This window comes from Salvelinus fontinalis, chromosome 25, assembly GCF_029448725.1.
Source record: "Salvelinus fontinalis isolate EN_2023a chromosome 25, ASM2944872v1, whole genome shotgun sequence".
Classification (NCBI taxonomy): domain Eukaryota; kingdom Metazoa; phylum Chordata; class Actinopteri; order Salmoniformes; family Salmonidae; genus Salvelinus; species Salvelinus fontinalis.
The window spans coordinates 32365008-32384493 of NC_074689.1; the positions used below are offsets into that span (position 1 = coordinate 32365008).

Here is a 19486-nt window from a genome sequence, read left to right on the forward strand (position 1 = left end):
GCCATGTTCTGTTATAATCTCCACCCGGCACAGCCAGAAGAGGACTGGCCACCCCTCATAGCCTGGTTCCTCTCTAGGTTTCTTCCTAGGTTTTGGCCTTTCTAGGGAGTTTTTCCTAGCCACCGTGCTTATACACCTGCAATGCTTGCTGTTTGGGGTTTCGGCTGGGTTTCTGTACAGCACTTTGAGATATCAGCTGATGTAAGAAGGGCTATATAAATAAATTTGATTTGATTTGATTTGATCCATGGCTTCTGGTTGGGTGTGTACGTACTGTCAATGTGGGGACGACGTCCTCGATGTACTTATTGATAATAAGCCAGTGACTGATGTGGTGTACTCCTCAATGCCATCGGAAAGAATCCCAGAACATATTCCAGTCTGTGCTCGCAAAACTGTCCTGTAGTTTAGCATCTGCTTCATCTGACCACTTTTTATAGACCAAGTGGTCCATTTGTGGCTAGATGGTATACAGCTATGGACGGAAGTGACTTTTCATAGCAGGTTAGGATAGCATTTTAGCCAGCCCTAACCACCCTAACCTTTTTCCTAACCTTAACCTAATTATCCTGACCGGCTAGGTTGATTATCCTAGCCTGCAGCATATGTTCTCATAACCTGATATGAAAGATCACTTCAGTCAGTAGCTGTGTACCATCTAGTCAAAACTCTTTCCAGCCCTACTGTTATGCTGTTGTCATGAATAAGTGAATGAATGATGTGCGTCCCTGACACCAGGTAAAGTATTGCCATGGGCATACACCCACCACTGTCATAGGAGACCTGGGTGGGGGCGATACAGTAGATAGACATTGGTGGTGTTTTATAGGATAGTGTTGGTCCAATCAAAAGCTGGTAATTGTCTCAAGAAAGTCTCACCTGTTGGCGATATATCCTATTGCCTACGTGCCACTTTTCCCGCAGCCACCCAGGTCACTGCGATTTAGGCAGCAGTGGCGCGTAATTGCTTGGGTATGCTTATGTTTACTCACTGTTTTTGAGTAAATCGTATGGTTATCTGATGTTTGTGGGTCAGACAGGGTATCAGTATCAGTACTTCATCTTCATTGTTTCAATTAGTCTAGAGTGACTGTGTAAGAATGGGTACTGTACGGGTGGGACTCGGCTTTTACGCGCCATGGGTGTGGCGATGGGACGTCACGGGAAGGCCCGTTATCCGCTTGCTATGGGAACGGTATAAAACCGGTGCCCACGATCACATTGGGAAAAAGGTTTACTGGAGTTGATGCGCGGTGTTCTGTAGCGTCTCCCACGGTTCTCCTCTCCTCTATTCGGGAAACCTCTCCTACTCGTCAGAATCAATGCGAATCAGCAGCGATAGGCGCGCTGATGCTGTGCGGTCTGTAGCTTTCTATTCTCTGGAGAATAAGGACTAAACTCTCTGTTACACGTTTCTTCTTGCATAGCTCTTCAGTGCAACGGGGAAGACAGACAACATGATTTGCTTTATCTTCGTGGTTCTATGTGGATTGTCTGGCAGTGCGCTCGCAAAAGGTAAGTAGAGAGTTCACTGATTGATGAAACTATCAACTGCACGAATATGCAACGCACGCTCACCATCCCTATTCGGTCGCCTTCGGACAAATCACACAAATCATTCCTTATTCAAGTGTGCTTATATTTATGATTTCATGTCTCCATGTTTTAAATAAATATCAATAGTTGATAATAATATCAAATTAAATATCAATATTTCTTCATCAATTTATTATGGACACAGTGAGGCATGATGCGTAATTATTGTCTAAATGCTTGACGCAGGATGTGCGCATTGGTTGCCAACTTGCCATCTTTTAGTAGTAGTCCTATTGTGCAAGACCATGTAAGATGGATTGCCACATAATCAGGAGGAACGTGCGTACTGTCACAGTAAAGAGATAGTATTGACGCCAGGGGAACATTCTTCAAACACGTGGCACTTGGCAGACAGTTTTGCCAGCATCCCGAGCTTTGAGCATAACGGGCCAAGGCTTCTTGGCGCTATTCCGTCGACTGTCTCATTAATCGGGCCATTGAGATATCAGTGTGGTCATATAGCACGGGTGGTTGAAGAAGTGCGCTTCTTTTACAGCTAACTGTTATTTAGTAGATAAGCCTTGTCCTGTGGGATAGTTGTTTGGATAACGGAGAGCTCTGTGGCCCTGCTTTCTATCCGCCTTTCTGTGCGCTCTTTGACCCGGGTTGAATCGGCACACACAGGGCGTTAGGCTACTTCCTGACGCTGATGAGTTTGTGAAATGGAAGTTCTAACATAAATGAGTGTGGGGTCATGACCAACGCAAGGAAACTTTCTAGAGCTCAGGAACTGGCGCTAATCAGCGCTTATGGCTAAAACAGACGCACGGGGAGGAAACTGAGGTGAACTGGCTCGAACTGGCTCCTGTGTGCGTAAAGTATGGACGCAGCGCATATGGTTATTGGTCAACAACTTTATACTATATTGAACAAAAATATAAACGCAACATGCAACAATTTAATTAATTGCAAAAATGTCAATGCGATACAGTTCATATGAGGAAATCAGTCAATCGACATACATTCATTAGGCCCTAATCTATGGATTTCACATGACTGGGAATACAGATATGCATCTGTTGGTCACAGATACCTTAAAAAAATGCGCCTCACAATGGGCCTTAGGATCAACTTGCCACCAATCAAATGCTATTGTGTTTGTTGTCCGTAGCTTATGCCTGCCCATACCATAACCCCAGTACCACCATAGGGCACTCTGTTCACAACATTGACATCAGCAAACCGCTCACCCACATGACGCCATACATGTGGTCAGTGTTTGTGAGGCCAGTTGGATGTCCAAATTCTCCCAAACTATGTTTAAGGCGGCTTATGGTAGATAAATGAACATTAAATTGTTTGGCAACCGCTCTGGTGGACATTCCTGCAGTCAACGTGCCAATTGTAGCTTCCTTAAAACTTGAGACATCTGTGGCATTGTGTTGTGTGACAAAACTACACATTTTAATTCACAATATTTGAATGGGAATGGTGCAGCGTACCCATGTAGCATATAATGTCCTGAGAACTATGTGTTTCTTAGGTGGGAATTTCACATAGAGAATGATTGAGGCCTCTGGTGGCCAAAAGGCCGTTTTAGCATGGGCTTCCACCAAGCTTCCACCATTTAAAAGTAGTCAACTAGGTGGTGATTCCTAAGGGTTGTAGCCTCAATGGCACTGCCCACGCTGTCACAGATGCTATAATGTCACCGATATAAAGATGAGTCCTCTATCTATCTCTATGGAATTCCAGTACTTCAGCATAGCCTTTCCTACAGGTTTCCTCATGGTTCTATTTAAAGTAAGGATCTCAAATTGTTCCAAGAATGTTAAGAAACAACGTTCTTCTATGTGAATTTCAGTACTTCAGCATAGCGTTTTCTACAGGTTTCCTCATGGTTCTATTTAAAGTAAGGATCTCAAATTGTTCCAAGAATGTTAAGAAACAACGTTCTTCTATGTGAATTCCAGTACTTCAGCATAGCGTTTTCTACAGGTTTCCTCATGGTTCTATTTAAAGTAAGGATCTCAAATTGTTCCAAGAATGTTAAGAAACAACGTTCTTCTATGTGAATTTCAGTACTTCAGCATAGCGTTTTCTACAGGTTTCCTCATGGTTCTATTTAAAGTAAGGATCTCAAATTGTTCCAAGAATGTTAAGAAACAACGTTCTTCTATGTGAATTTCAGTACTTCAGCATAGCGTTTTCTACAGGTTTCCTCATGGTTCTATTTAAAGTCATGTTCTCAGAGCATTAAGAAAACTTTCTATAAAAACCACAAGAAAACATTAGTAACATTCAAAGAACGTTCTAAGAATGTTATTTAAGAACATACATTCTGTTCTCAGCGGAGAAAATCCTCTCTCTATTCTTTATCTTGTTAAGCGTGTTCAGGTGCGTTGGTTTGAATCTCACTGACTTCATGCCACAATAAAAAGTAAATGTGTTACCAAGCAAATTAGTTACCATGTGTCCTCTCTGTGCTTGGAGTTCAAAACAGTTAACCCAAACTAAGCTAGCCATGTTATTAGAAGTCTTATTGCAACATGCTCTCAGAACTTTATTTAATTACATTCAAATAACCTATAATATTGTTTCTCAGAGCGTTGATAAAACTTCCCAGGAAAACATTCAGGGAACCATAGAACCTTCCGTTTTTACGGTCAGGAAACAACATTTATGGCTTTGTTGCCAGAACCAATGGGAAACCAAAGACTTACGCTCCCACAACTTCCAAGGAACCAAACGTGCTAGCTGGGATTTACCATACTGTTTCCACTTCTAAATACTGTGTTATTTTGTGTGTCAGACTTTTTTTCTTCTGTATTTAACTAGGCAAGTCAGTATTTAATTAGGCAAGTCAGTATTTAACTAGGCAATTCTGTACTTAACTAGGCAAGTCAGTATTTAATTAGGCAAGTCAGTATTTAACTAGGCAATTCTGTACTTAACTAGGCAAGTCGGTATTTAATTAGGCAAGTCAGTATTTAACTAGGCAAGTCTGTACTTAACTAGGCAAGTCAGTATTTAACTGGGCAAGTCAGTATTTAACTAGGCAAGTCTGTACTTAACTAGGCAAGTCTGTACTTAACTAGGCAAGTCTGTACTTAACTAGGCAAGTCAGTATTTAACTAGGCAAGTCATTTTTATTTACAATGATGGCCTACCGGGGAACAGTGGGTTAACCAACTTGTTCGGGGGCAGAATTACAGATTTGTACCTTGTCAGCTCAGGGATTTGATCCAGCAACCATTCGGTTACTGGCCCAACGCTCTAACCACTAGGTTACCTGCTGCCCCAGATAAGGATCTGAAAATAATGATTTGTACCATGTGAACACAAGACATCAAAGGTCAAGCATTATTATTTCCCTCTAATGATATGCAAATGTCACCACACTTTGTAAAACAACTTCTGTGGTTTACATAATTGGAATAACATGTACAACTCATGAGGAAAAACATGTCCATTTTTTTTTCTTGTAATCTACATTCAGCTCATGATCTTATTCCTGTCGTGCAGGCACATTCTGGGGTTTCAAATGGTCATGTCCTTGAAGTGCATGAGATCCAACACTAGGGTTTGTTGGATGAAAGCTCCAGCTGTATTGAGTGAAATTCACAGCCTGTTGAAATGCCCCTTGGGCCGTGCTGAGAGAGACTTGACTTCCCTTCCTCCTTTAAACTATTTACCCCGACATATAGACTCTGTGGCACGACTCTGGGTGTGTGTATTCGTGTGTGTGTGTGCGTGTGCGTGCATGCGTGTGAGTGTGCGTGTGTGTGTGTGTATGACTCAGAGTGGAAGCAGAGGAAACACTACCAGAGTGAGTAAAATTAGAGCATCCACTGGTAACCAAGACAATGAGTAGTAGTAATGGGGTTGCATTTGTATTGTCCAGCTGAGGTGGAACTCAACTCATGCATCATCATAAGGTCAACCTCATTTGAGGGTTGCTAGTGACTGAGGGGTCAGATAATGGTCGTAGCGCAATGATGTGTTTGATCAGGAAGATAGTAGAGAGGATAGCATACTGGCACACTTTTGGTAAATTGAACGTGCTTGACATGCTGGTTATGACGTGGAGGACCCAAAGAAAGCCTTTACTCAAAGCAGGAGAGTGAAATGACTGTTAGAAGCCCTGAGGACCTGGGAAGTCACACCCAGTCTGCTGTACTATGACGAGTTATAAACCCCATCATATCAGTCATCCCTGCTGTTGGCTCAAGCCACAACTCATTGGTCATTTGCAACACATAAATCATCTCCTTTAAATAACGGCTTGCAACAGTAAAAACACACTTGATTTCCTGGAAATAGATTTTTAGATCACTCAATACATTGCTACGCATAATTTCCTTTTTTCCTGTTATAGCTATATCAATTTAATCAAGTGCACAGTATAGGGAATTAGGTTTGTGTATCTTCCAATAGGATCCAAAAGTGTGAATTAGGTTCCATTTATGAGTTGTCTGGTTTAAGGACATGTCTGTGTGAATGTTTCTGTTTGGACTGAGAGGAAGGAAGGGTGGATGGACAGCACCATTTATCTCTCATTAATAATCCTCACTTACCATGGAGTAGAGCATTGCTTTTATTTAATAAACAAAAGTGACACTGCTTACGCATTTCCACTTTGGTCCTCAAGTGGTTTAGTGGCATGGGAACGAGGAGGTGACGAGGGTCTGGTGTTTCTGCCTGGGAGTGTCTATGATGAGGCTGTCAGTTGATCTGTCAACACCACTAGTGTTGTGGTCAGTTGTTGTATTGTTCTCTGGTATTTATTGGTTCATGTTGTTGTGTCCAGCATAGCTCTGGACCAGGGTGTCAGTGTGCATTCCTTCACGAAGGAAATCATTTGCACTAACCCCCTGGACCAGAGCTATGGTCAGTAGTGTAACAGTGAGTGGTCAGTGGTATTATTGGTTAATATGGTGGGAGGGGTTGACTATGTTAGAGTAGGTGCGTTCGTGTTGTTATCACTTGTGTGCCATCGTAGTGGCTAGTAGTTTTGCGAAATTCAACCTGTATATATGAGTATATTGCAAAGTTGATTCAGATTTTCATGAGGAAATATGTTGATCAGTCACTGATTGTTATGAGCAAAGTGCAATGTATGGGGGCCTGCCTGGCCTGCAGCCTTTAAGACATCTCTGTTCTCTCTCCCAGGTAAAGCCAATAAGACATCATCTCTGTTCTCTCTCCCAGGTAAAGCCAATAAGACATCTCTGTTCTCTCTCCCAGGTAAAGCCAATAAGACATCTCTGTTCTCTCTCCCAGGTAAAGCCAATAAGACATCATCTCTGTTCTCTCTCCCAGGTAAAGCCAATAAGACATCATCTCTGTTCTCTCTCCCAGGTAAAGCCAATAAGACATCATCTCTGTTCTCTCTCCCAGGTAAAGCCAATAAGACATCTCTGTTCTCTCTCCCAGGTAAAGCCAATAAGACATCTCTGTTCTCTCTCCCAGGTAAAGCCAATAGGACATCATCTCTGTTCTCTCTCCCAGGTAAAGCCAATAAGACATCTCTGTTCTCTCTCCCAGGTAAAGCCAATATGACATCTCTGTTCTCTCTCCCAGGTAAAGCCAATAAGACATCTCTGTTCTCTCTCCCAGGTAAAGCCAATAAGACATCTCTGTTCTCTCTCCCAGGTAAAGCCAATAGGACATCATCTCTGTTCTCTCTCCCAGGTAAAGCCAATAAGACATCTCTGTTCTCTCTCCCAGGTAAAGCCAATATGACATCTCTGTGTCTCTCCCAGATAAAGCCATTAGGACATCATCTCTGTTCTCTCTCCCAGGTAAAGCCAATAAGACATCTCTGTTATCTCTCCCAGGTAAAGCCAATAGGACATCATCTCTGTTCTCTCTCCCAGGTAAAGCCAATAAGACATCATCTCTGTTCTCTCTCCCAGGTAAAGCCAATATGACATCTCTGTTCTCTCTCCCAGGTAAAGCCAATATGACATCTCTGTTCTCTCTCCCAGGTAAAGCCAATATGACATCTCTGTTCTCTCTCCCAGGTAAAGCCAATAAGACATCATCTCTGTTCTCTCTCCCAGGTAAAGTGGAGAGGGAGCCTAAGGGGAAGTTCAGTGTTCCTGTTCTGGATGTGAAGAGTCGACAGCTGGTCCTGGAGGCCAACCAGACGCTGACGATCCACTGCAGGTGAGTCTCTCTGGAGTCAAAGGTTAGAGGTCAGAGGTGATAGGTGGCGGGAATGGGTGGGAGGGCAGTCAGTGCAGATCAGTGAGCGCTAGTCGCGGTGGGGTGGTTGTAGGTTAGTGAAAGGGGTCAAGTGGGAAATGTCAAGATAAAGGAAAGATTGTCTGCCTAGACTTATTCACTGATCAGATTAGCTTTTATATACACCTTTTAAATACACCTTTTTATGGTCAGCTTTCAGAAGTTGTGATGCAATGAGAGAGAAGAAATGTTTTACAGCAATCTACCTTTGACCAATCAGGGGTCGATGGGAGCTGTCGTGGGTGTTCCCTGGAGGTGTGGCCAGAGATAAAGAGAGTGTGCAATTGGAGGATTCTCGCTGTGGGAGGCAGAGCCAGCATTACTGCAGCCAACTGATAATTAGCTCAGCACAGGCCCAGCACACAGGATCGTTCCGGTGTCGATACAGCCATCGGACCCGCAGGCAGAGTGCTGTCTACATCTATGTCACAGGTAACATTTAACAACTACCAACTCACTCTGGGATTCACTCATTACAGTGTCCTGTACTCCCAAGTCCCTGTCAGTGCCGCTCTGTCACAAATGCTAGAGCTCAGGAAATGGAAATAAGGTTTAGGATATGAATCATCTGTCCACCTCTTTCTCACTGATGCACCCTCTCTGTTAAACTCTCTCTGTCTGCCTCTCTTTCCCTCTCGCTCGCTCTCTTTCTCAATTACACTTTCTCTCTCACCCTCTCTCTCCCTGCTCCCCCCACTCCCTCCCTCTCTCTCTTCCCCATTGATGGAGTGGTCTCTCTCTCTCTCTCTCTCTCTCTCTCTCTCTCTCTCTCTCTCTCTCTCTCTCTCTCTCTCTGTGTCTCTCTCTCTTCTCTCTGTCTGTGTGTGTGTCTCTCTCTCTCTCTCTCTCTCTCTGTCTGTCTGTCTGTCTGTCTGTCTTTTCTCAGCCTCCCTCCCTCCCTCCCTCTCTCCCTCTACCAGGTCTATATATAAAAGCATTTTACTTTCGTTTACGTGCTACCTTAGTCCTCAGGGCCAGGAATAGCCCAGCTGCTGAAATGCTCAGGTTTGGGCAGAGTTTCCCAGGGCACCAGGCTTATCTGCTCCCCTCAGCCCTGCTCACAGCATCCTGTGCTGGGGGACGGGAGGAGGCTGCGGGGGGTGGAGGTGGGAGGGGAGCTGGAGGTCTATAGACAGGGGGGGGGGGGGGTCTCTGGTTCTGTTCAAAGGTGGCAGGAGTGGAAGGTGGGAGGGTAAGGGGGGTGAAATAGGATGAAGGCCAGGCAGGATTCAGGATTCAGGGGCATCCAAGGGCAGAGGAGGCACCGTGACAGCCCTGTCTGCCCCACTCTGCCTTTCCCTGTCCTGGGTAGAGGCTGGCTGGGCATGGAGCTGGGCCAGGGGACAGAGGAGATAGCAGCGCCAGAGGAGCCAGGGTCACAGGGTGGGGCTACTGTTTGGCCAATAGGACCCCTGGGGCCCATCAATCGCTCTGGCTGCCAAGTCCATTAGGCGTCTGACTCCATCACCCGCTCTGCTCTCACTCTCCTGCCCCTCTCTGCTCTCACCCTCCTGCCCCTCTCTGCTCTCACCCTCCTCACCCTCCTGCCCCTCTCTGCTCTCACCCTCCTGCCCCTTTCTGCTCTCATCCTCCTGCCCCTCCTGCCCCTCCTGCCCCTCTCTGCTCTCACCGTCCTGCTCCTCCTGCCCCTCTCTGCTCTCACCCTCCTGTCCCTCTCTGCTCTCACCCTCCTGCCCCTCCTGACCCTCTCTGCTCGCACCCTTCTGCCCCTCCTGCCCCTCTCTGCTCTCACCCTCCTGCCCCTCTCTGCTCTCACCCTCCTGCCCCTTTCTGCTCTCATCCTCCTGCCCCTCCTGCCCCTCCTGCCCCTCTCTGCTCTCACCGTCCTGCTCCTCCTGCCCCTCTCTGCTCTCACCCTCCTGTCCCTCTCTGCTCTCACCCTCCTGCCCCTCCTGACCCTCTCTGCTCGCACCCTTCTGCCCCTCCTGCCCCTCTCTGCTCTCACCCTCCTGCCCCTCTCTGCTTGCACCCTCCTGCCCCTCCCGGCTCTCACCCTCCTGCCCCTCCTGACCCTCTCTGCTCGCACCCTTCTGCCCCTCCTGCCCCTCTTTGCTTTCACCCTCCTGCCCCTCTTTGCTCTCACCCTCCTGCCCCTCTCTGCTCTCACCCTCCTGCCCCTCTCTGCTCTCACCCTCCTGCCCCCTCGCTAGCTCCTTCATATGTAATCAAAGCAGCAGGAGGAAGCCCTGCAGTCCAGGCCACTAGTCCTTGGGGTACTTTTGTTAAAATGTTCAGAGATTATACTTTCCTTGAATAACACAGTACAGTAGCTGACAAACAATGAGGGGAGCTCCAACCGCCCACGCCTTTCAATGGCACAGGAATATTAGAGGGTGGGTGTGGAGGGGGTAATGTACCTGGAAGGATCACAGGCTGTTTGATTACCTCGAAACAATCTGTGTGTGTTTATTGTTGACTCCAGGAGACTATTTGCTGAATGGGTATTAAGTATGTGTGTGTGTGTGTGTGTGTGTGTGTGTGTGTGTGTGTGTGTGTGCGTGCGTGCGTGCGTGCGTGCGTGCGTGTGTACCTCTCCCTAACCTCAGTGTTGTGGTTTCAGACAGACAGCGGCCATTTGTGAGGGAGCAGAATAAAAGTCCAGACGTGGTGTATATCAAGGAGAGCCAGCCACTGGTCTTCCCCTGTAGGGTCACCAACCCTGACGCCACCGTGTCATTGGTCAAGGTGAGTTCCCTTCACTATTTCCACTACTAGCACTCCTGACTACATCTTAGAACAAAACACTTCACTCTGTTTCTCCATCAGCACTCCCATCTGTACACAAGTCACAGTCATGTTGTTTCTGCTAGTACAGATCATTCAACACATTGTTCTTATCTTGGCAACCGTTCTGCCTTGGAGTGTGTGTGTCCGTTTGTTTGTGTCAGTCTGCGGATGTGTGTGGATGTGTTTGTGAGTGTTGCTGCCTGAGTGGTGAGTGAGTGTACGTAAGTGCAATGAAGTGCGGTGTGTGTGTATGTATGTTTGTGGCAACGTCTCAGTGTGTCAGTGATACCTATTTTTTACTGCCATGTTCCGAGTGAGCGGCGCCTGCAGTTTCCTCTGTTGGCACTGTTGTTACCCCCGGAGACAGGACGTGGGGTCTGGAGGGCCCCCTGCCTCCGCCCCCCCTCACCCCCTCACACACCCCTCACCCCTATCCTGGCTGCCAAACTCCTCCTGATTCCTTAACCAGCCGCCCTTCTGGCCAGAGGACGATGAGGTGCCAGGAGTAATGGGCTGGCCAGGACTGACTTGTGCTAGCAGGGCAAGGCATGCCCCTCAGGCAGATCTGTTAACTGTGGTATTATACGTAGGTAGCATCTTCTGTGTGCAGAGACTGCACAGTTTGACCTTTACAACGCAATAACATCCAGGTGAGAGAAGTGGGCTACTGGAACTTTATCAGGTGAATGATGGAATTGTCTTTTCTTAAGAGGTTCCGATGGAATTTCCAAAGAGAGTTTCAGGAAACTGAAAAAGAGTGAAAGAAGAAAATGAACCCCTCAGTCCTCTCTCCTCTTGTCCCTGGCTCTCCCTTCAGGATGTGAGGCGGACCCCGAAACGGAGCGTTGCACAACACACACATTCTCACACACACACACACACACACACACACACACACACACACACACACACACACACACACACACACACACACACACACACACACACACACACACACACACACACACACACACACACACACACACACAACACACACATTCTCACACACTTCCCTTCTGTTGGCTCTCTGTGTTTACGTCCTGCTCCTATCTCCACACAAACGTCCAGCCTAGAGCCACAAAGGTAATTATTCTAAAAATATCCCCTGTTCTCTCACTCCCTCCATCCGCCCCGGCCTGGCCCGGCATTCCGAACCTGGAGTCCACTCCACACACAAACACTGTCACACACTTTGGAGTGTTTTTTTCCTGGAAGGATTTTACACTCTGCCTGGATCTTTAATTTGTTGTCCCACCTCTCAGCAGGGAACAATACCCAGGGGGCCATTCCCTCTCCCTGCAGCCGTGAAAGTGACCCAGTGGGGCGAGGAGTGGAGGCAAGCGGAAGGGGGTGGTGTAGCATGACCTAGGGTTCCAGTCCAGTCCAGTCTCCATCCTGTTACAGGATGTGAGCAGATGACTGGAGTCACATTTCCCACATCCTTACTTCTCTCTCACCTTGCAACCAACCTGCACCCCCTTCTGACCCCCTTATACCCACCTACACCCCCCCGTCCGTCCGTCCGTCCGTCCGTCTGTCCATCAGTCCGTCCGTCCCCAACATCCTCTGAATCCTCACCTCCCAGGATTCAGTTACCATGGGGTGGGGTGGAGGGGGGCACCAAGGGCATTCACAGGGGCCTAATGAGACAGAGGAGACATATAGGTATTTACTATAGTGTAGTGTATAAGGCAGAGGGAAATAGGAGGGAAAAGAGGCATCTTAAGGTTGGATGAGGGATGAGGGGGTTATCAGCCAGTTAACACTGGGGATGAGGGGGTTATCAGCCAGTTAACACTGGGGATGAGGGGGTTATCAGCCAGTTAACACTGGGGATGAGGGGGTTATCAGCCAGTTAACACTGGGGATGAGGGGGTTATCAGCCAGTTAACACTGGGGATGAGGGGGTTATCAGCCAGTTAACACTGGGGATGAGGGGGTTATCAGCCAGTTAACACTGGGGATGAGGGGGTTATCAGCCAGTTAACACTGGGGATGAGGGGGTTATCAGCCAGTTAACACTGGGGATGAGGGGGTTATCAGCCAGTTAACACTGGGGATGAGGGGGTTATCAGCCAGTTAACACTGGGGATGAGGGGGTTATCAGCCAGTTAACACTGGGGATGAGGGGGTTATCAGCCAGTTAACACTGGGGATGAGGGGGGCTATCAGCCAGTTAACACTGGGGATGAGGGGGTTATCAGCCAGTTAACACTGGGGATGAGGGGGGCTATCAGACAGTTAACACTGGGGATGAGGGGGTTATCAGCCAGTTAACACTGGGGATGAGGGGGGCTATCAGCCAGTTAACACTGGGGATGAGGGGGTTATCAGCCAGTTAACACTGGGGATGAGGGGGGCTATCAGACAGTTAACACTGGGGATGAGGGGGGTATCAGCCAGTTAACACTGGGGATGAGGGGGGTATCAGGCAGTTAACACTGGGGGTGAAGGGGTGAGGAGGGCTATCAGGCAGTTAACACTGGGGGTGAAGGGGTGAGGAGGGCTATCAGCCAGTTAACACTGGGGGTGAAGGGGTGAGGAGGGCTATCAGCCAGTTAACACTGGGGGTGAAGGGGTGAGGAGGGCTATCAGCCAGTTAACACTGGGGGTGAAGGGGTGAGGAGGGCTATCAGCCAGTTAACACTGGGGGTGAAGGGGTGAGGAGGGCTATCAGCCAGTTAACACTGGGGTGAAGGGGTGAGGAGGGCTATCAGCCAGTTAACACTGGGGGTGAAGGGGTGAGGAGGGCTATCAGCCAGTTAACACTGGGGGTGAAGGGGTGAGGAGGGCTATCAGCCAGTTAACACTGGGGGTGAAGGGGTGAGGAGGGCTATCAGCCAGTTAACACTGGGGGTGAAGGGTGAGGAGGGCTATCAGCCAGTTAACACTGGGGGTGAAGGGGTGAGGAGGGCTATCAGCCAGTTAACACTGGGGGTGAAGGGGTGAGGAGGGCTATCAGCCAGTTAACACTGGGGTGAAGGGGTGAGGAGGGCTATCAGCCAGTTAACACTGGGGGTGAAGGGGTGAGGGGGGTATCAGCCAGTTAACACTGGGGGTGAAGGGGTGAGGGGGGTATCAGCCAGTTAACACTGGGGTGAAAGGTTATCAGCCAGTTAACACTGGAGGTGAGGGGGGCGAGGTGGGGGGTCCACATGTTCCCCTGAGAGAGGGCGGGATGCTTCCACCATGTCACTGAAACTCTAGTAAACATTTCCTTGAGTCTGCCTCCTCCAAGAAAACAACCCTTTTACACAAGACTGACTCTAAAGTAGCACAAGAGTCTGTCTCTACAGTAACACAGATTTTTTAGTAATCGTTTTGTGTTATGCAGTAATAATAATAACATGCATCATGCATCTTGCCAATGTGGCCTCATTTGAGTCATTAATAGCCCCCATACTGTTCTGTGTGGTTGTGATGTTCATGATTTGCTCAGGAGTTGTGAATGTGTGCAGTGTTGCTTTTGTGTGACTGTAAGTATGGTTGTGTTGTGTTCAGGATGTGGTCATGGTTCTGAATAACTCATGACATGGCTGGGTTGAGTTCATGATCGGTTGGTTGGTGGTTGAGTGTTGAGTTTATGGTGTGGCTATGGTTGATGACCATGTTTTCTAATCCCTAATCGGAAACAGATATTTCATTTTGTGTGACATTGATTTTATTAGACTGTTTTTACAGTTGTGGTTGTGGTCATGACCATGTGTGTTCATGCCTCCAGTTCCCTGACCGTGAGTTGACCCCAGACCAGAGGAACATAGTGTGGAACAGCAGACAGGGCTTCCTCATCCGCAGTCCCACCTACTTCTACATCGGCCTGTTCTCCTGCAAGACCTCTGTCAACGGGACCACACACTCCCTCAGTTACCTCACACACAGACAAGGTGAGCACACACACACACAAATGCAGACACATACACACAGACACATACTTACACACATGCACACACACTCAAACACACTCATACACACACACACACACACACACACACACACACACACACACACACACACACACACACACACACACACACACACAAACAAACACACACACACACTTACATGACACACCTATAGACCAGGTGAGCACTACCAAGGCCAAGCATCTCTATTGATCTTTCAGATTTTATATATTTCAGGAATTAAATGAGTGTCTCTTCCCCTCCCCCTCTCCTCTCCAGTGAATAAGATTATGGAGGTGTATCTGAACAGTACCAGTCCAGTCCAGACTTTACAGGGGGACAGTCTGGCCATCAACTGTACTGTCACTGCAGAGTGGAACAGCAGAGTGTCCATAAGCTGGGACTACCCTGGGCAGGTGAGAAACATATGAAGTACACTAGAATTATGAAGTACACTACAATGAAGTACACTATGTTATGTAGTACTGTATGTAGAATAACTTTGAAGTACGTATACAGTACCAGTCAAAAGTTTGAACACATCTACTCATTCAAGGGTTTTTATTTATTTAAAAAATAAAATGAAATAACACATATGGAATCATGTAGTAACCAAAAAAGTGTTAAACAAGTCAAAATATATTTTATATTTGAGATTCTTCAAAGTAGCCACCCTTTTCATTGATGACAGCTTTGTCAAAGTTCTTGAAATAGATTTGTTTTATGGAATATCTACATAGGCGTACAGAAGCCCATTATGAGCAATCATCCCTCCTGTGTTCCAATGGCACGTTGTGTTAGCTAATCAAAGTTTATCATTTTAAAAGGCTAATTGATCATTAGAAAACCCTTTTGCAATTATGTTAGCATAGCTGAAAACTGTTGTTCTGATTAAAGAAGCAATAATAACTGGCCTTCTTTAGACTAGTTGAGTATCTGGAGCATCAGCATTTGTGGGTTCGATTACAGGCTCAAAACGGCCAGAAACAAATAACTTTCTTCTGAAACTCGTCAGTCTATTCTTGTTCTTAGAAATGAAGGCTATTCCATGCGAGAAATTGCCAAGAAACTGAAGATCTCGTACAACGTTGTGTACTACTCCCTTCACAGAACAGTGCAAACTGGCTCTAACCAGAATAGAAAGAGGAGTGGGCGGCCCCGGTGCACAACTGAACAAGAGGACAAGTTTGATAAACAGACGCCTCAGAAGTCCTCATCTGGCAGCGTCATTATATTGTACCTGCAAAACACCAGTCTCAACGTAAACAGTGAAGAGGCGACTCAGGGATGCTGTAGTACACCTTGTGGAAGGCTACCCAAAACGTTTGACCCAAGTTAAACAATTTAAAGGCAATGCTACCAAATACTAATTGAGTGTATGTAAACTTCTGACCCACTGCGAATGTGATGAAAGAAATAAAATATGAAATAAATCATTCTCTACTATTATTCTGACATTACACATTCTTAAAATAAAGTGGTGATCCTAACTGACCTAAGACAGGGAATTTTTACTAGGATTAATTGTCAGGAATGGTGAAAAATTGAGTTTAAATGCATTTGGCTGAGGTGTATGTAAACTTCGACTTCAACTGTATATATATATATATTACTTAGTAGATAACAACTTCATCATCTGCCTACCTGTTTGGAAGACTTTTACTATCACAATAATATCTCTCCCTTTCTCTCCGTCTCTCCCCCTCCCTCTCTTTCTCCCCTCAGGTAAACAGGGCAGCCATAATTAGTAGGCGTATCATGGCCAGTAAAACTCACATGGTGTTCTACAGTATTCTGTCCATCCCTAAACTCCACCGCTCTGACAGAGGGCTCTATATCTGCCGAGTGACCAGTGGACCGGTCAGCCGAGAGACTAACGTGTCTGTCACAGTCTACGGTGAGTCAAAATATACGTACTACTTCTCACCTCCGACTACACCCACATCTGTGACAAATTCATTGATGAGCAAATTCATTGATGGTTAACACCCCCTTTTGCCATAATAATATTACCACAACCTGTGTCACTCTCTGTAATATGTCATTAATGCGTTGTATTTTCTGTCTGTCTGTCTGTCTGTCTGTCTGTCTGTCTGTCTGTCTGTCTGTCTGTCTGTTTCTGTGTATCGTCCCAGACCGTCCGTATATCCGTCTGACACCCAGACAAGGGGCTATAGTGGAGGCTTATGCAGGACAGAAATCCTACCGACTCTCCCCCAAACTACGGGCCTTCCCTGCCCCAGAGATTATCTGGTAAGAACATACAGACTGTCAGCTGGCCTGCACACTATCTTACACCAGCCTACACTATTTGAGAGACAAATACAGATACTGTACATGACATTGTATCATTCTTAATTTGATCGTTCTTTAAGTTAATTGAGGAATTTCCTGCATGTTTTTCCGTGTTAGGTTGAAGGATGGGAAGGTAGCAGCAGAACAGTGTTCCCGTTATCATGTGGATGGGAATTCCCTGGTGATCCGGGATGTGGCGAAGGAGGACGCAGGGAAGTACACTATCCTGGTGGGAATCCAGGAGCACAGACTCTACCAGAACCTAACGCTCTCTCTGGTGGTCAACGGTGAGGACCAAGTCTTCCCTCCTCTCTTTACCCTCCATCGCTTTTCTTTTTCATCTTCATACACCCTCTCTTTTGCTCTGTGCCCACTTTGTGTCTCCAACCCATTATTCTGTTCCACATTGTCCCCTCTCGCTTCACTCATTCTCACCCTTTTTATCTCTTTCTCCCGCGTTCTTTGTTATTTTTCTCTCTATTCTTCTCAACCTTTCTCTTTCCTTCACACTCTCTCTCTCTGTGCTCATGGTTTGTCCTCTCTCTCTCCCACTGTGCTCAAGGTTTGTCCTCTCTCACTCTCTGTGCTCATGGTCTGTCCTCTCTCTCTCTCTCTCTCCCTCTCTGTGCTCATAGTCTGCCCTCTCTCTCTCCCTCTCTGTGCTCATGGTCTGTCCTCTCTCTCGCTCTCTCTCCCTCTCTGTGCTCATGGTCTGTCCTCTCTCTCTCCCTCTCTGTGCTCATGGTCTGTCCTCTGTCTCTCTCTCTCTCTCTCTCTCTATCTCTCTCTCTCTCTCTCTCTCTCTCTCTTTGTGCTCATGGTCTGTCCTCTCTCTCTCTCTCTGTGCTTATGGTTTGTCCTCTCTCTCTCTCTGTGCTCATGGTCTGTTGATAGTGATGCGTAGTTTATCCCCCATGGGACAGGTGGGTTTAGGGTCTTTAAATATTGTGTGGATGAAGGGTAGCAGCAGAACAGGTTGAAAACAGTTGAAAATAAATAGAAGGAGGGCCAGAACAGTAGTCTAATGTTTGGTAAAATTTGGTGAAGTGGTAAAAGAAGATGATAGCAGTGCTGGCTATGTTATGTGTGATGATTGTGAGGTGCTATACAAATTCAACAGTCATAAGACGGGGACTTCAAAATTCCACGTCAAGGAACTGTACTGTTCAGATGGGTTAATTGGAATAGTAACCTGACTGAAATCTGGACACTGACTGTAGGTCTATAACCTCCCACTTAGCCTAATATAATATTAACTCCTGCAGAATTAAGCATTTCATGCAGTAAAATTATACACCAAATGTAAATGTTGACTCAGGAACAGGAGTGAAGTATTATTTATTTATTTCAGCATATCGAGAGAATGAAAGTGTGGTTAGGGACTGGGTTATCTTTATCAGCATCATCAAAGCTAATTGTATTTCAACCACATAAAATATGTATCCAAGCCAAACTAAAATCTTATCAAAAAAACATGTTGGGTTGTTTTAACAGCTTTTCATTACCTTAAAACTGTCAAACCTGGGGGGGTTTTGTGCATTTTATTGCATTTTATGAAGTGCCTTTGAACGGGGTATGGTAGTAGGTGCCAGGCGCCTCTTTTTGTGTCAAGAACATGCTACACTGCTGGGTTTTTCACACAGTTTGTGTGTATCAAGAATGGTCCACCAGCCAAAGGACATCCAACCAACTTGACACAACTGTGGGAAGCGTTGGAGTCAACATGGGCCAGCATCCCTGTGGAACGCTTTCAACACCTTGTGGAGTCCCTGCCCTGACAAATTGAGGCTGTTCTGAGGAAAAAAACGGGGGGGTGCAACTCAAGATTTGGAAGGTGTTCTTAATATTTCCTACACTCAGTGTATAGTCGGCTGGTTGCGGATGGGTTATTAGCAAGTGGGTGAACAAACAGCAGACCCGTACACCACTAGTCTGTGTCTCTGTCTGTGTTCTTCCAGTGAGTCCTGGAATAGGGGAGAAGGCGGTGTCATTGCAGGACCCAGGTAGTCTCCCGCAGGGCAGCAGACAAGCCCTGCACTGCAGCTCCCACGGAGTCCCGCCTCCTCACATCGCCTGGCTCTGGCACCCCTGCCCCCCCAAAGGCCTGTAAGTACACCTGGTGCTCACATTGTCACACGCAGTAGCACAGAAACACACGTCTTCCTAAAGTTGTGTAAGTTCTCCTTTACACAAACACACCTACAGTTCTGACACCCTTGCCAATACATATTCAATTAACATACTTGCATACTGTGTATCTATAATCGTGTATACACGCACACCGTCACTATGCCCACATAGTCTCCCAATACTGTGCACAGAACAAACCATGTCAACGTTTAAGTAATGTTCTTAAAACCTGGTAGGCATTACGTACGTCAGGTATTTTAGTCATATTGTTCCTAACTTAGAACTGGGATAGAAAGGTGTCTGTGACTATAATACGAGGGCCTGTTTTAGAGTGTGAATGGAGAATGTCTGTGTCTATAATACGAGGGCCTGTTTTAGGGTGTGAATGGAGAATGTCTGTGTCTATAATACGAGGGCCTGTTTTAGGGTGTGAATGGAGAATGTCTGTGTCTATAATACGAGGGCCTGTTTTAGGGTGTGAATGGAGAATGTCTGTGTCTATAATACGAGGGCCTGTTTTAGGGTGTGAATGGAGAATGTCTGTGTCTATAATACGAGGGCCTGTTTTAGGGTGTGAATGGAGAATGTCTGTGTCTATAATACGAGGGCCTGTTTTAGGGTGTGAA

General features: G+C 46.5%; 1 protein-coding gene across 1 annotated transcript in view; it reads left to right on the top strand.

The window, feature by feature from the left end:
• Nucleotides 1-1237: 1237 nt before the first annotated feature.
• The window catches only part of flt1 (fms related receptor tyrosine kinase 1), a 23511-nt gene continuing 5262 nt past the window's right edge, over nucleotides 1238-19486 (top strand). Inside the window, exons 1-10 of the mRNA XM_055881927.1 lie at nucleotides 1238-1515; nucleotides 7602-7707; nucleotides 8006-8217; nucleotides 10367-10491; nucleotides 14255-14417; nucleotides 14715-14851; nucleotides 16161-16332; nucleotides 16571-16688; nucleotides 16848-17017; nucleotides 18689-18836. Of these exons, the coding sequence (XP_055737902.1) occupies nucleotides 1458-1515; nucleotides 7602-7707; nucleotides 8006-8217; nucleotides 10367-10491; nucleotides 14255-14417; nucleotides 14715-14851; nucleotides 16161-16332; nucleotides 16571-16688; nucleotides 16848-17017; nucleotides 18689-18836 (1409 nt within the window). The 5' untranslated portion in view covers nucleotides 1238-1457. The remainder of the gene's footprint in view (nucleotides 1516-7601; nucleotides 7708-8005; nucleotides 8218-10366; nucleotides 10492-14254; nucleotides 14418-14714; nucleotides 14852-16160; nucleotides 16333-16570; nucleotides 16689-16847; nucleotides 17018-18688; nucleotides 18837-19486) is intronic.